This window comes from Heptranchias perlo, chromosome 7, assembly GCF_035084215.1.
Source record: "Heptranchias perlo isolate sHepPer1 chromosome 7, sHepPer1.hap1, whole genome shotgun sequence".
In the NCBI taxonomy this organism is placed as follows: Eukaryota; Metazoa; Chordata; class Chondrichthyes; order Hexanchiformes; family Hexanchidae; genus Heptranchias; species Heptranchias perlo.
In genome coordinates, this window is record NC_090331.1 from 74,846,512 (window position 1) to 74,861,331 (window position 14,820).

Below are 14,820 nucleotides of genomic sequence, written 5' to 3' on the forward strand. Positions count from 1 at the left end.
GCTCCACAGAAATGCTCTTTCTATACAGGATAGGAAGATTTTGTGTGTATGTTGAGCTAGAGACTAGCCTTTCCCTTCTGGGACTTGGGTTTGAATCCAAGACCAATGGCTATAAGGATCCTATTTGAAATCAGTTTGGGCAGATTCAGTCCAGTTCTTAGGCTCACACAACTGTCCTGAATTCAGCACCAATGGATATTAAATTGTCAATCTAGCTGTTGCGGGAATGGGAAAGTGTCACGCAGCTATAGTAGAGGTTGTGCTTGGGAGATTGCTTCAGTGCTGAAGGAACTTTACTTGATGCTGACACTGTGTGCTCAAATTAAAAAGTGATCCATTCTCTAGCACTGATATCCCACCTTGATGAGCACAAACCTCACAAGAATAAAGTCATTTAAAAAAAAATCTGTTTACAATACAACCTAGTCCTGAGTCATTGTCTGGAAAAGGATAGCATTTATATTAAATCCAGAAAATACCAAGGTTGAATATTCTAGTCAAAAAATCTATAAGCTTACATGGATGTTCTTGTCAGTTTGTAAAATACGAAAAGTTTTCAAAATCAAACTAACCTACATTTATTTTACAGTTCAAGACAGGAAGAAAGACATAGTATTTCTGATCGATGGCAGCGACAATGTGGGAAACACGAACTTTTTGCGAATCCGTGAATTTATCTTAAAAATAATTAATAAATTTCAAATTGGATCAGATTCTGTGCGAGTTGCAGTGGTACAGTACAGTGAACAGCCAAAAACTGAGTTTTACTTGAGTAGTTACGCCAGTAAAGGCGAATTACAACCCATTGTGAAACAACTCCGATCGAAAGGTGGATCAGGACGTAACACTGGGGCTGCGCTGGACTATGTCCTTAGAAACCATTTTGTCAAATCTGCAGGAAGTAGAAAAGAGGACGGTGTCCCCCAATTTCTGGTGCTTGTCACTGGTGGACAGTCTCAAGATAGTATTCGCCTACCTGCATTTGAATTAAAGCAAGCTGCCATAATGACCCTTGCTGTTGGAGTTGGTGATGTAAGTCAAACAGAGATGGAGGAGATTGCATTTGGTCCCTTTTTAGTATTTGAGGTATCCAATTTCCAGGAGCTGATCCAAAAGCATAAAGATGTGCAAGCAAAGATATCCGCACTAGGTGTTCCAACAGTGATTACTGAAACGCCAACAGTTACCATCACAGAAGGTACCAGAATTTTGTGCATGTCATTTTGTTCCGCTATCATTGTATTTTATAGTCCTATTAATATCAACATAAAATAATTCAATTCACACTTCCCCAGGTGAAACAGGCACAAAAATTGGGCTTGATTTGAATGTACTGAGTTTAGCAAGGGTAGATGGTAGGGTCGTTACAATTGGCTTAGGGAGATGGGAAAAAATCTCAGCAGGATGTTCAATCCTGATCACTATCCAATCTCCCTCGCTGGAAAGTGCACGTCTGAAAGTTCAGACTTGGCTTTGTTGCCCCTGTTGGACAAATATTCTGCCACATTCATTCTCTCAGTTCACATGATGAATGACATGTTGGCCCAAGTACCAGAGAACAGACAGTGCCTGTGAACTGTAACCTAGGATCAGTCAGCACCTTTAGCAGAGGAGCAAATAAATTAGAGAGAGAAAAAAAGTGTGTAAATTCAAGTATAAAATGTCACAATGTTTGGAAAATACTTAATTTTCATAAACTAACCAAAGCTGTCAGTAAAAATAAATGTTATTTCAACTGCCAACTAACTTTGAAAATGTGCAATGTGTAAACAGACAAAGTTAAGCTGTGGTGAGATAAGGGTATTATAAATCAAGCTCCTTTAGGAAAAAAGGCTGGAAAGAGCATCAGAAACCCCTTACCTTAGAAACTAATTACTCAGTTCCTGTTAGCTCCATGAAGAGTTTGACAGCATTGGTTAAACACCCCACAAATAAAGTCCTAACACAGTCAATATAATGAACATGGACACTATTCCCCATGGGCCAATTGCAGCCAATCTGTCCCTTGCCAGCAGCCCTTGGCAGTCCTCCTGCTACATATGTATTTTAGACTCTGTTTGCGGCCTGCTTGGCTGTGGGATATTGCTGGAGTTGACATTAGATGCTTTTTCCTCCCAACAAAGGCGGGGGGCGGGGGTGGGGGGAGAGAAAATAACAAGGGAACACAATAGGGTACGAGTGAAAGGACAACTCGGCACCTTCCACATTTGTAATCTCATGTTCTCTGCATCCCACCATCACACAATACAGCATGCTGTAACATTCCTGGTATTAGCCCTTTTGCGAGCCAATGCTTGGGATGGTGGATCGCAATAAAAAGTTAGTGATGAACAATAATTTATCTGATGACGCCCGTGTCTTTAAAAGATAGTCTAAGAGAACTGATTTTACAAAATTGCACTCCTGGCACAGAGGCTCACCCAGCGGGAACACGTATTCGAAAATTGCAGATGTGCTCCTCTCAGATTTCTGTCCATTCATTTTAATCAATGGAAAACAATGGTTGGCTTGCCTGTGACTTCTCTATGTGCTCCCGGTGAATGATACTCACCACTGGAAGCACAGTTTCATAAAGTTGACCCTCCAGTGTTCTACAATGCAAGATATTTTTCGTGTTAGTCAATTTCTAATAATTTGATATGATCTGCTGTGGATTACACTGTTTTATTTTCCAGTTGTCACAGAAGTAGTGAACAAGAGAGACATTGTGTTCCTTATTGATGGATCAGCTAATGTCGGGAATGCATATTTCCCTGTTCTCCGTGACTTCATCAGAAGGATAATTGATACCCTGAACATTGGAAGAGACAGCGTGCAAGTAGCTGTGGCACAGTACAGCAATGATGTAAGAACTGAGTTTTATCTAAACTCTCACTCAACAAAGGCTGAAGTTGTGTCCCACATAAACAGGCTCCGATTGAAAGGTGGAAGGACCCTTAATACTGGTGCAGCATTAGGCTCTGTTCTTGTAAACTTGTTCACCAAATCTACAGGAAGTAGGAGAGAGGATGGCGTTCCCCAGATGTTGCTGGTTGTTACAGCTGGAAGGTCTGAAGATGATGTTAGACCACCTGCAGAAGCCTTGGCACAAGGAGGCATACTCACCATTGCTATTGGAATCAGTAAAGCAGAAGAAGCAGAGCTACAGCGTATTGCATTCAATGAAAAGGTGGCTTATCGAGTAAATGACTTTAATGCCCTGGAAGATATCCGAGAAACAGTGGAGTTCTCTGTCAGAACACTGATTCATGGCGGCGTCACTGTAGTACCTCCAGGTAATTGTTTTTCAAAAAATGTGTAATTGGTTTTCACATCTTTTCATATTATTCAGGATGCTAGCTGACCTCTGTTGGCATTGCTCACAGGTACTCTCGGGTTCTGGAGTACAGTTGTAATGTTTAGCTGTGAATTTGACCTGTCAATTTAAGGCCACTTCTCAAACAATTCCTGTGTGGCAGTGGTCTCAATAAGCAAATCCAAGTCATTATAGCTACTTATAAAATCCTGGGGTTATTTAGAAAATATTGTAAAGTTTCCTTGTAGTTAGGGAAGAATCAGGCTCTCTTTCTTTTAAAGATTGTTTTGCATCTATAAGAAAGTACAGTGTCTGTCTGTGAGAACACATGCTTGGCACAAGACTTTTTTATATGTATTAGCAGATCCCTTGTGGCATTAATGACGGTAAATCGGAAGGTGTACTGCTTTACATGGTCAGGAACATCATGTTACATTTGAAAATAGGTGTATCTCCATTTAAGGCTACAAAGTCTAAATATTGAGTTCATGTAGGGGTCAATTAATGAGGCTGCAGCTGTTAAGTAAACACTTGGTCAGTTCATCCAGATGTCAATTAAGTGACTGCAGATTTCCTGACTCTAGTACCTTATGCTCCTGGAGAGTTCCTTTTTAGACATTTGCATATAGACAGATCCAGCAGACAATTTGCATGCTAGATATACTACACTGTGGTGTTGTTTAAGGTTCAGTCAGAATATATCCTGCTTTATAATGACAGTATCAACAAAGTGTGATGGGGAAAGTGTTGCAGGAAGTAAGCATAACATTAAAGGGAGAGCTGCTATATACAAGATTTTTAATACACATTTTTTAGTATATTACAAATCTTGTGTCTAGTGCACATTTCATGTAAATGCCACACTTACTTCCTGCAACACTTTCCCCATCACGCTTTCCCCGTCACATTTTGTTGATATGAAATAGTTTATCATTTAACTCACCATGAGCAATGCAGCTGGAGATCTGTTTTATATGCATAGGGAATGGATGATGCAGTGGGTTAGACACTAGCCTTTCACTCCTCTCCCCTGTGCGGACTGCAAGTGAGATGAGTTTGGGCAGTCTCGACTAAGTTCCTGGTGGCAATGGGCCTGCAGCACAAAATTACACTTCAATTTGTGCATAAATTTATAATGTCATTCATAATAACCAGGGGGATGATTGTAACACGACTGGAATCCGGGCAGGTAGGCAGTTGAAATGCCCCAAGTAACTTACCTGCCCTGGACATGCCAGGCCCCCACCGTCCATGATTTTAACCTGCTCTCCTGAGTGGGTGGGAAGGACACCTGCCCAAAGCCGGTGGGATCCTTTACGTCAACGGGACCTGACTTAACTCGCTGCCTGAGCGAGGAAGCCACTGCGGATGTCCTGCCAGGCCAAACTGAGACAGAAGAGAATTAGCCACAGAAGAGTTTGAGAAAGGTAAGTGTTTTTCTTCCCTTTTTGAAGCCAGGAGAAGCAGGACTGCTCCTTGTGGTCCCACAAAGAAAGCGTAGGCCAACCTGCTCTACAGAGGCGGGTCTGACTTTAAAATATTTTAAAGGGGCTGTGTACCTCAGATTTTTTCAGACTTTCGGGTTTAATGGCTGCGGGCCCGGTTTCTCAGGGCTTAGGAAACCCGACAGCTGAGGGGAAGCGAGAAAGGCCGGATCCATCAGGTAAGTGCATTTATAGCATGGCGTGTGGGCCAGGAGGAGCAGGAGTGCTTCCTTACGGCCCCTCGAGCAAACCTGGTTTGCTCCCCACGATCGGAACTCCCCTGCCCTCCACAATTGGGTCCCCACCCCGATCTATACATGGCCTGCCATCTTCTCCCAACCCTCCCATCTTTCTGGGCACCAAAAGATGAATAAAAGGGAAGGTCTGTGATAGGGATGAGGGCAAGAGTGATTAAATGACAAAAGAGATGATGGTGCAAGACAAGAAGGGTGGTAATGGGATAAGTAAAGAAACAAAAGATGGGTCTATAGAAGCTATAAGTGACAACAGCAGAACCATTACCAGCACCTGCTGCCCAAAAGAATGGGAGCAGCGGTTATGATCTGAAGTGATTGAAATCAGTGAGTCAAGAAGGCTGTAAGGTGCCTAATCGAAAGATGAGGGGCTGTTCCTTGAGCTTCATTGGAACATTGCAGAAGGTCGAGGTCGAGGACAGAGAAGTCAGAGTGGGAGTGGGACGGAGAATTAAAGTGGCAAGTGACTGGAAGGTCAGGGTCGCACTTACAGACTGAATGGAGGTGTTCAGCAAAGTGATCATCCAATCTACGTTTGGTCTCCCCAGTGTAGAGGAGACCACATTGTGAGCAGCGAATACAGTGTACTAAATTGAAAGAAGTACAAGTAAATTGCTGTTTCACCTGAAAGGAGTGTTTGGGGCATTGGATGTTGGGAAGGGAGGAGGTGAAAGGGCAAGTATTGCATCTCCAGTGCTTGCACGGGAAGGTGCTGTGGGAAGGGGAGTAGGTGTTGGGGGTGATGGACAAGGGTGCCGTGGAGGGAGCGGTCCCTTTGGAATGCTGGGAGAGGAAGATGTGTTTGGTGGTGGCATTGCGCTGGAGATGGCAGAGGATGATACTTTGAATGTGAAGATTGGTGAGGCGGAAGGTGAGGACAAGGTGGACCCTATCGTGGTTCTGGGAGGGGAATGGGTGAGGGCAGAAGTGCAGGAATTGGGACGGGCACAGTCAAGGGCCCTGTCAACTTCACAGGAGGGGAATCCTCAGTTGAGGTAAAAGAAGACATCTCGGATGCACTGATGTGGAAGGTGGCATCATCAGAACAGATGCAACTGAGATGAAGAAACTGCGAGAATGGAATAGAGTCCTTACAGAAAGCGGGATGGGAGGAAGTGTAATCAAGATAGCTGCGGGAATTGGTGGACTTCCAGTAGAAAGGCCTTTCATGTTCCTTTGCCTACCCTAGTGCTCCTACGAGGTGCTTCCCCAGTGGCTACAGCTTGGGAGGTGGAAGGAAGGCTGCTGAGATTCCATTGAGGACGCTCCAGATGGTCTTGGAGGATCACCTCGACATGCATTTTTCCAGTATGAGGTGCTGGATAGTGATCAGGAGTAGAAATCATGGGTGCATTTTTTTTTGCCCTTCTGTAAACCAGAGATAATCAAATTAATATATTGACACCCGAGCTGAGATCAACTTATTCAGCACAAATCAAACCTGGATCTTTTCTGCTTTCTATGGATTAGGGTTTAATTTTTTTTTAAATCATTTTCATCATTCTACATCTTGACTGAATTTTATTTTCACTTTTTACTTGTAGCTTTTCATTATATTTGTATTATTTAAATGTTATTGTAGCCATGAAGAAAGATATTGTCTTCCTAATCGATGGCTCTCCTGCAATGGGGAGATCATTTCTTCAAGTCCGTGAATTTCTTACTAAAGTAATTCAAGAGCTCGACGTTGGACCTGACAAAGATCAAGTTGCTGTGGTACAATACAGTTCTGACTCAAGAGTTGAATTTGGCCTCGATACTTATTCAACTAGAGATCAGGTTTTGGATGCATTAAAAAGGCTTGGACTGAAAACAGGCAGACCCCTCAACACCGGTGCTGCACTGGACTTTGTCACAAAGAGCGTCTTCAGTCCATCTGCAGGGAGCAGAAGACTTACTGGAGCTTCACAAATCCTGGTGCTCATCACTGCTGGGAAATCCAGGGATGATGTTCGAAGGGCAGCAGATGCAGTGAAACAGGCTGGAATAGTGCCCATTGCTATCGGAGCCAAGAGTGCAGACATATCAGAGCTACAACAGATTGTACATGAGCCTAAATTTGTTTTAACAATGAGAGACTTCCAAGATCTATCAACCATTCAACAGGAGCTATTATCCAAAATGAGAACAGTGATTATTTTTGAGGAACCAATTGAAGGTAAAAGTCTTTGACAAATTGTATTTTATTCCATTAAATTGCTTAAGAAATCAGTGTGAGAAGAAATCTTTCCTGCTCTCTTTGAGCTTTGTGTCCTGAACTGAGACTCAGCCTTACACCAATGTTTCTCAATTTTTATAAAAACCATCATAACGAGGGCGATCTATAAAGTTGACAGAATAGGCCAATGATACACTATGGGAAATAAGTTTTAAATATACCCATAACAAGTGGAATAAATTGATTATTCTACTGTTGATACACTGCACCATGTTTGTGCACAGGAATAGAAAAAAAAAGTAATTTTTATTTTGGTTATAAATTTTATTTTTCCTTGTGAGAACTATTAAACAAGGAGATTATTTTCACGATTCCTCCTAGTATGTCAACTAATACCTCACTACCACATACAAAAATAGAGAGTTCTGATGTGTGGAAATGGTGCAGTAAAGATTAATTTGGGTCTTTTGGCAGTATCTCTGAGATACTTGCGTAACAAAGAGGAAGTTAGGGAAGGTGTTAGAGTGGGAACATAATTCAGGACTAAGATGGAAGGGAAGGTTTGGCAGAAATTATTGTCTGGGCTGAGAAAACACAGCCTGGAACTTGGAAATACCAGGCAGTCTCTATCCCCTTCTTGAAGACTCAGTCAACACAGCCCATCCCCACTCCCCCAACTTATGCAACAAGAGTAGAAAGCAAACTAACACGTTAAGGGCAATAAGCTAATGAGAATGATCAGGCAAAGAAAGTGACCCCAGCCAGCAGGACCTCCTGCTTTATTCTCCCCAGCCTCATCAAATCTCAGAGACTGCGATCTTGCATCGACTCTTCAAACTGGTAAATTGCATGGCTATTAACATACAATTTCCCAAAATGTGTACTAGTTTCAAAAAATACGTGTCTTGTATAAAATCTTGAAAATTTAATTTAAAAAAAAGAGAACAAAAAGAGATTAGGACTGAATGGGGACAGCACAGAAGGATATATAGGGGGGCTGATTTTCCTTTCAGCCTCCATCCCTGCATCTATGATCACACCCAAAATTTCCTGACCCATGTCATTTGCAAGGCACAGGTGCCCACATTGTACAGGCCCAAACTGTGGCAGGGCCTTGTGCTGCCAATGGGGTTTGGAAGCAGGGGAACAGCTACAGGCCTGCAAGGCCTACAGCTATGTTGCTGGCTGTTAACACTGGGGCCTTCTGCCTTCCACAGGTCCAAAGATTTTGCTTGGGGGTGGGGAAGTAATCTTACTCCTACTACCATGGATCTTCAGGGTGCTACCAGGATCACGCAGACCCTCCAATCCGTGGAGGGTCCTGGTACACGCTCTATGACCAACTTTTTAGGGTGACATATGGTAGAATTCAGAGGAAACTGAGGCAAGAGGGCTGAAAACACCTCTGCCTGCCTCATTAACACTGAGCTGGCACTTGCCTAGTCATATCCATCCTGGAAAACCCAGGGCAGCATTGTGGAAGTGGAGACTTGATTGCGAAGGGTCCCTTTCCCCCAGTTCCTTTTTGCTGTGCCTAGGAATTAAGCATTACCCAGGCACCAAAGAGAGCAATATCTACTTCGTGATTTAAAGCTGAAGAATTAAGATAAAAGAGGTATATAGAGAGAGTGGAAACTGATTACAAGGTGTGCATCTGGAGTTTGGGCATGAAAGCAAAACCAATACAGAGGTAGGATAGGCCTGCACAATGAGTGAGTTCAAAGGCTCTGGGCCATGCAAAAGTGAGGAGTGAACTTATTAACAAATAATTTAAATCTTTGTGTGATGCATAGTCCCAGCACAATATTTTCAGCAAATATTTTACTTGTTTATCAGTGGCTCTATAGTCTGTTTTCATCTCTGCACTTTTATTTTTTTTTAAAAATGTGATACCTATACTTCTTTGTTTATCTTGAAGAGAGGAGAGATGTTGTCTTCCTAATCGATGGATCTGACAAGGTTGAATCTGCTTTTCCAATGATAAAACAATTCGTTTCTAGAATCGTCGACACCCTTGATGTTGGAAGAGATAGAGTCCAAGTCTGTGTAGTGCAGTACAGTGATGACCCTAGCCCCAACTTTTACTTAAACAGCTATACATCTAAAGCTGAAGTGATGCAAGCAATAAGTGCCCTTGGCCTTAAAGGAGGAACCCAAGTCAACACTGGTGAAGCACTAGACTATGTCACAAAGAACGTGTTCACTAGATCTGCTGGAAGCAGGATGGAGGAAGGTGTTCCCCAGTTCTTGATTCTTCTTACTGCCAGCAAGTCCAGCGATGATGTTACTCAAGCAGCAGTGGCATTGAAAGGCGCTGGTGTAGCACCGTTCAGTATTGGATCCAGGGATGCAGATGAAGATGAACTCCGCCAGATTTCACTGTCTCCCCACTTTGTTTTTAGGGTAGATGATTTACAGAATGTTGAAACTATACACCAAAATTTGGAATCACCCTTAAAACAACTAAACCAAGAGAATATACTCACTATCTACGCAAATGTTGCTCAAGGTTAGGAAGAAGTTGATTCCAATTAAGTAATGATGTATAATATACATTTGAACAATACTTCAGAATTGATAATGGTAATATTATTCCCTGTGTAACTTTTTAGCCCATTGAGGTAATCCATAATTAGCAGTGAGCAATTTGGCCTAGGTTTGGATAAACTCCAACCTTTTGCTCTGGATCCAAAGTTGCACTGATACATTCTGTATAGCAAATATATAGAAGTGGTTATTGATCTGCTTGCTTCTTGTGGGATCTCACTGCGTACTGGGCTCTGTCAGTGTAACTTCATCTTTAAAATGAGTCCTCTTTTGTGGAATACATTCTTTCAAGGACTTTATAATTGTAAAATTCCCTCTTTTTAAAGGGTGTTCCCTAATGGTCAAATACACTCCTTACAAAGGATCCTGATAGTAAGACTCGCTGTTCAAAAGGAGTCCTAATCATCAGATCCCCTTTTTGAAAGGTGCTGAAATAATGAGGTGGTCTCTTTTAAAAGGGATTCCTGATGGTCAGACTGATTTCTGGTTCTCAAAGAGCCAACATTCCCCAGTGAAGAATCTTTTCTAGTATTTTCTGGAGGGAAGCTTTTTGATTGCACTGCTGTATTAATCAATTACATCCTGAGCAATACAATTAGTGACCTAGCAGTGACCATCTTCATGTTATTTGCCAAAGAAGTCAACATGTGAATGAACTAGGGTTTGTTCATTTCAACAATTACACATTACTAAGTGATGCACTGAAATTGCATTCAACCAACATGCCCTGCTGCATCATTATTATGCCAGTTTAATGTACTTCAATAATTGTTCCTTATCAAATAACAATTGCAAATGTAGAATATTAAAGAACTCATAGAATGGAAGCCCAAGAGTGGAAACTAGCCTAATTTGACATAACTTAGGACGCCTCACCCAAATCAGAATCAGAAGTAATTGCTATGATTATTGATCCCTGTCAGGTCTATGGACATGAATAGTTTTGTTGAGGAGAGGGGGGGCTGGATTTTCCTCTAGTAACTCTCACTTTTTCAGGCGGTGCAGCAGGGAAAATGGGGAGGGGGGGTGGGGAGAATGGCCTACCTAGAATCTCTGCCCCTAAATCAGGCCTCATAAATGTTCCTCGTCTCCTCCTCCATTTCTCCTCTCTCTCTCTCCCCTCCTCCCCCTCCCCTCCAGTTGGGATCTCAGCTGCTGGCCCCCACTGACTGCCCTGAATTTAAAAGACAGCACGGGGGTGGGGCTTGGAAACCATCAAATTTCTCTGCCTTTCCACAACAGTACCACTAACCCACAACATAACCAGAATGGGGTGGCAGTACTTAGACTGTAGGAGCGGGAAGAGTGCCACAGCCAGTGAAGAAGGGAGAGGACCTGGTTTTTGCCATCTCTCCCCCTCCAATTGCTTGCAGCTGTGCTGTGGACTCATATGGTGCCATTTCTGTAAAAGGGCTGGGATGTCAGATGCCAGCATCAGTGAGAGGCTAATGGCTACCGGTGAAGTGCCACCATTTAATTTTTAATACAATAGGTCCTCACTGAAGAATTGGCCTTTGGATTAGACAACACCAATCTGAAAATTAAAATTATTTTAGTGAACCTCTCTAAACCCCCGTTGGAAACAATTTGGTACCAATTGTTGGCAGATTCACTGAGATTAAGTGGTATGAGAAATTAAGCTAATTTGGCACAGAAGAGGAGGGTTGCAGCAAAGCTGCAATGTTGGGCAGTGAAGAGGGAGCTTTCCTCTGCATTTCAATATGTTGTGCTTGACTGAGAATTGTTTGATAAGTAGTGTAGAAGCTTTATCTGAACCATGCTCCAACAGACTTAGAATTGGCATTGGAATTGCTGACAGGTGCAAAAGGATAGAACAGTGCCTCATTCCCATTGATAAAATTAATGGAGACCCATTGATAAATTAAACAAGGCCTCCGAAATGTTTATTTGTCTCCTGTACCAATAAAAATTACCTGAGTTATCTCTCATTATCAGAAACTTTTTATAAATTAAATACGTTTTTGTTTGACCCCATCAGAGATACATGATGTGGAGATGCCGGTGATGGACTGGGGTTGACAATTGTAAACAATTTTACAACACCAAGTTATAGTCCAGCAATTTTATTTTAAAACAGAGATACAGTTTTGGGAGAGTTATTGAGATAAGACAAGTGAGAGAGATTAACGAGCATAACTGGCCCTCAGTAATCCCATGAGTTATGTTGGTATTTCTATTGATAATCCAACTCCTTAATGTCACGTTCTCTATACCCAAGGCTTTCATGGTATAATAAAAGCTTGGATTTTATTACTGTTTAATCAAATAAAATATAAAATTAACTTTTTTTTAAGACTTACAAGACTTCTAATGTAGCAATTTTTTAACAGATGACCACTAACTGTCAGAAGTCTATTTTCCGTTTGTTGCAGATGCTGTTAAAAGGGACGTTGTGTTCCTTGTTGATGGATCAGAAAAAGTCAGAGCTGCTTTCCCTTCAGTTCAAAGATTCATTTCCAGAATAGTCGACCAGCTTGACATTGGAAGTGACAAAGTCCGATTTGGTTTAGTGCAGTACAGTGATGATTCTAGAGTCAACTTCTACTTAAACAGCCACACAACAAAACGAGAAGTGAAGGAAGCGATAAATAACCTCAGACAAATAGGAGGAAGACGAACCAACACTGGTGCAGCATTGGACTACGTCACAAAGAACATCTTCACCAGGTCTGCTGGAAGCAGAGTGGAGGAAGGTGTTCCCCAGTTCTTGATCCTTCTCACTGCCAGCAAGTCCAGCGATGATGTTGGTCAGGCAGCATTGGCATTGAAACAGGCTGGTGTAGCACCTTTCAGCATCGGATCAGGAGACGCAGACGACTATGAACTCCAACAGATCTCACTGTCCCCTGATTATATTTTCAAGGTGAATGATCTGCGGAATGTGGAAACAGTACAACAGCGTCTGGAGTCACCATTGACAACACTGAACAGAGATCGGATAATCCGAATCCGGACTCGGGTTCTTGGAGGTGAGAATGTCACTTCCAGTTTTAAAATTAAACATATAGTTCACAAAATATAGAAAAACTGGCAACCCAAAAATTATAATGCTGCATTATAAATGGGTTAGAATGCTGTTCAGATATATAGTGGTATAAAATCTTTCATAACTTTCAAGGGGTTGTTTTTAATCTGTTGAATATCAAAACATTACCGATAGTCAACAAGCGATAAGCATACATTCTGTGTATCCATTAGAGCCTCTAAATTTACTGCTGCTAGTAAGGTTTTTATCGCTGAGAAACCAAGGTGAAAGGCTCAGGCCATCACCAAGGTTCAAAAGAGAAAAGGAGAAGATGATCCCAAGCTTGGGCTTTAAAAGCCTTCTGAAGAGAAGGTAGAGACTTAGGTACGCAATTAATTAGACAGCATGAGGTCCTGTGGAAAAAATGAGTTACGGTCAGAAACTATGTGCTGAGTCTTGACTGCCAGTTAATGAGAATGCATGAAGAAGGAAGAGTGCGTAGGATGGGACATTTGGGGCTTAGCAGCAACATGAGAGGAAGGTTCAGAGGAGCATTAACTGAAGTAGTATCAATGAAATAGAAAGAAACAAGGTTATGATGGAGAGAGGAGGTTAGAGACTGGAAATGAGAGCGTAATCACTCAGTAAAAGACAAGGGCCTGGAATTCCCTCAGAGCTGCTCACACTCAACAGCCATAACTTTGCCAGAAACAGGGTTTCTGCTGCACCTCTGGCAAAGTTATAATGGCAGAGCGGGAGCAGCTATGAGGTATTTCTGAGCCAAGATTTTTTGTTTTCTGTCCAGGAGAGCAAGAGCCTTCCAATATGAAAGCAGCATTCAGTTCACAGACAGATGCGGGCTTTATAGAAGGTTACACATTACTAAAGGGAAAGACATGGGAACAGGAGTAGGCCTTCGAGCCTGTTCTGCCATTCAATTAAATCATGGCTGATTTGTATCTTGACTCCATCTAGCTGCCTTGGTTCCATAACCTTTAATAGTATCAATCTCAGTTTTTAAATTTTCAATTGACCTAGCTTTAACAGGTTTTTGGGGGAGAGTGTTTCAGATTTCCACTATCCTTTGTGTGAAGAAGTGCATCCTCACATCACCCCTGGATTACCTAGCTCTAATTTTAAGGTTTTGGCCCCTTGTTCTAGACTTCCCCACCAGAGGAAATAGGGTAGATAGAGAGAAACTATCAACTCCTTTAATCATCTTAAATATCTCAATTAGATCATCCCTCAATCGTCTATACTCAACGGAATACAAGCTTACTCTATGCAACCAGTACTCATCATGTAACACTTTTATCATTCTGGTGAATCTGTGCTGCACCCCCTCCAAAGCCAGTATATCTTTCCTGAGGTGTGGTGCCCAGAACTGAATGCAGTATCTCCAGATGGGGTCTAACTAGAGCTTTATATAACTGTAACATAATTTCCAACCCTTTGTATTCCAACCCCCTTGTGATAAAGGTCAACATTCCATTAGCCTTTTAAAATTATTTTTTGTACCTGTCCACTAGCTTTTAGAGATTCTGTACTTGGACCCCTAAATCTCTCTGCTCATCCACAGTTCCTAGCGTCTCACCATTTAGAAAATACTCTTATCTATCTTTCTTGGGTCCAAAATGGATGACCTCACACTTCCCCACATTGAACTCCATCTGCCACAGTTTTGCCCACTCACTTAATCTATCAATGTCCCTTTGCAAGATTCTGCTCCCGTCTACACTATTTACTGTGCCACCTAACTTGGTGTCATCAGCAAACTTGGATACATTGCTCTCTATTCCTTTATCTAAGTCATTTATAAATATAGTGAAAAGCTGAGGCCCCATTAGAGATCCCTGAGGGACACCACTTGTCACATCCTGCCCATTTGAGTATATACCCATTATCTCTACTCTGTCTCCTATCTCCTAACCAATTCCCTACCCATATTAATAGTTTGCCTTCAATTACATGCGCTCTAATTTTTGTTAACAGTCTCTTATGAGGAACCTTTTTGATTGCCTTCTGGAAGTCCATATAAATAACATCCATGGACACTCCCTTATCTACCATGTTAGTTACATCTTCAAAAAATTCAA

The 14,820-nt window shown here is 41.9% G+C and overlaps 1 protein-coding gene across 1 annotated transcript in view; it reads left to right on the forward strand.

Moving 5' to 3' along the window:
- The window catches only part of LOC137323879 (collagen alpha-3(VI) chain-like), a 182,163-nt gene that overhangs the window by 40,384 nt on the left and 126,959 nt on the right, over positions 1-14,820 (forward strand). Inside the window, exons 3-7 of the mRNA XM_067987919.1 lie at positions 590-1,198; positions 2,676-3,275; positions 6,616-7,191; positions 9,110-9,700; positions 12,132-12,728. Of these exons, the coding sequence (XP_067844020.1) occupies positions 590-1,198; positions 2,676-3,275; positions 6,616-7,191; positions 9,110-9,700; positions 12,132-12,728 (2,973 nt within the window). The remainder of the gene's footprint in view (positions 1-589; positions 1,199-2,675; positions 3,276-6,615; positions 7,192-9,109; positions 9,701-12,131; positions 12,729-14,820) is intronic.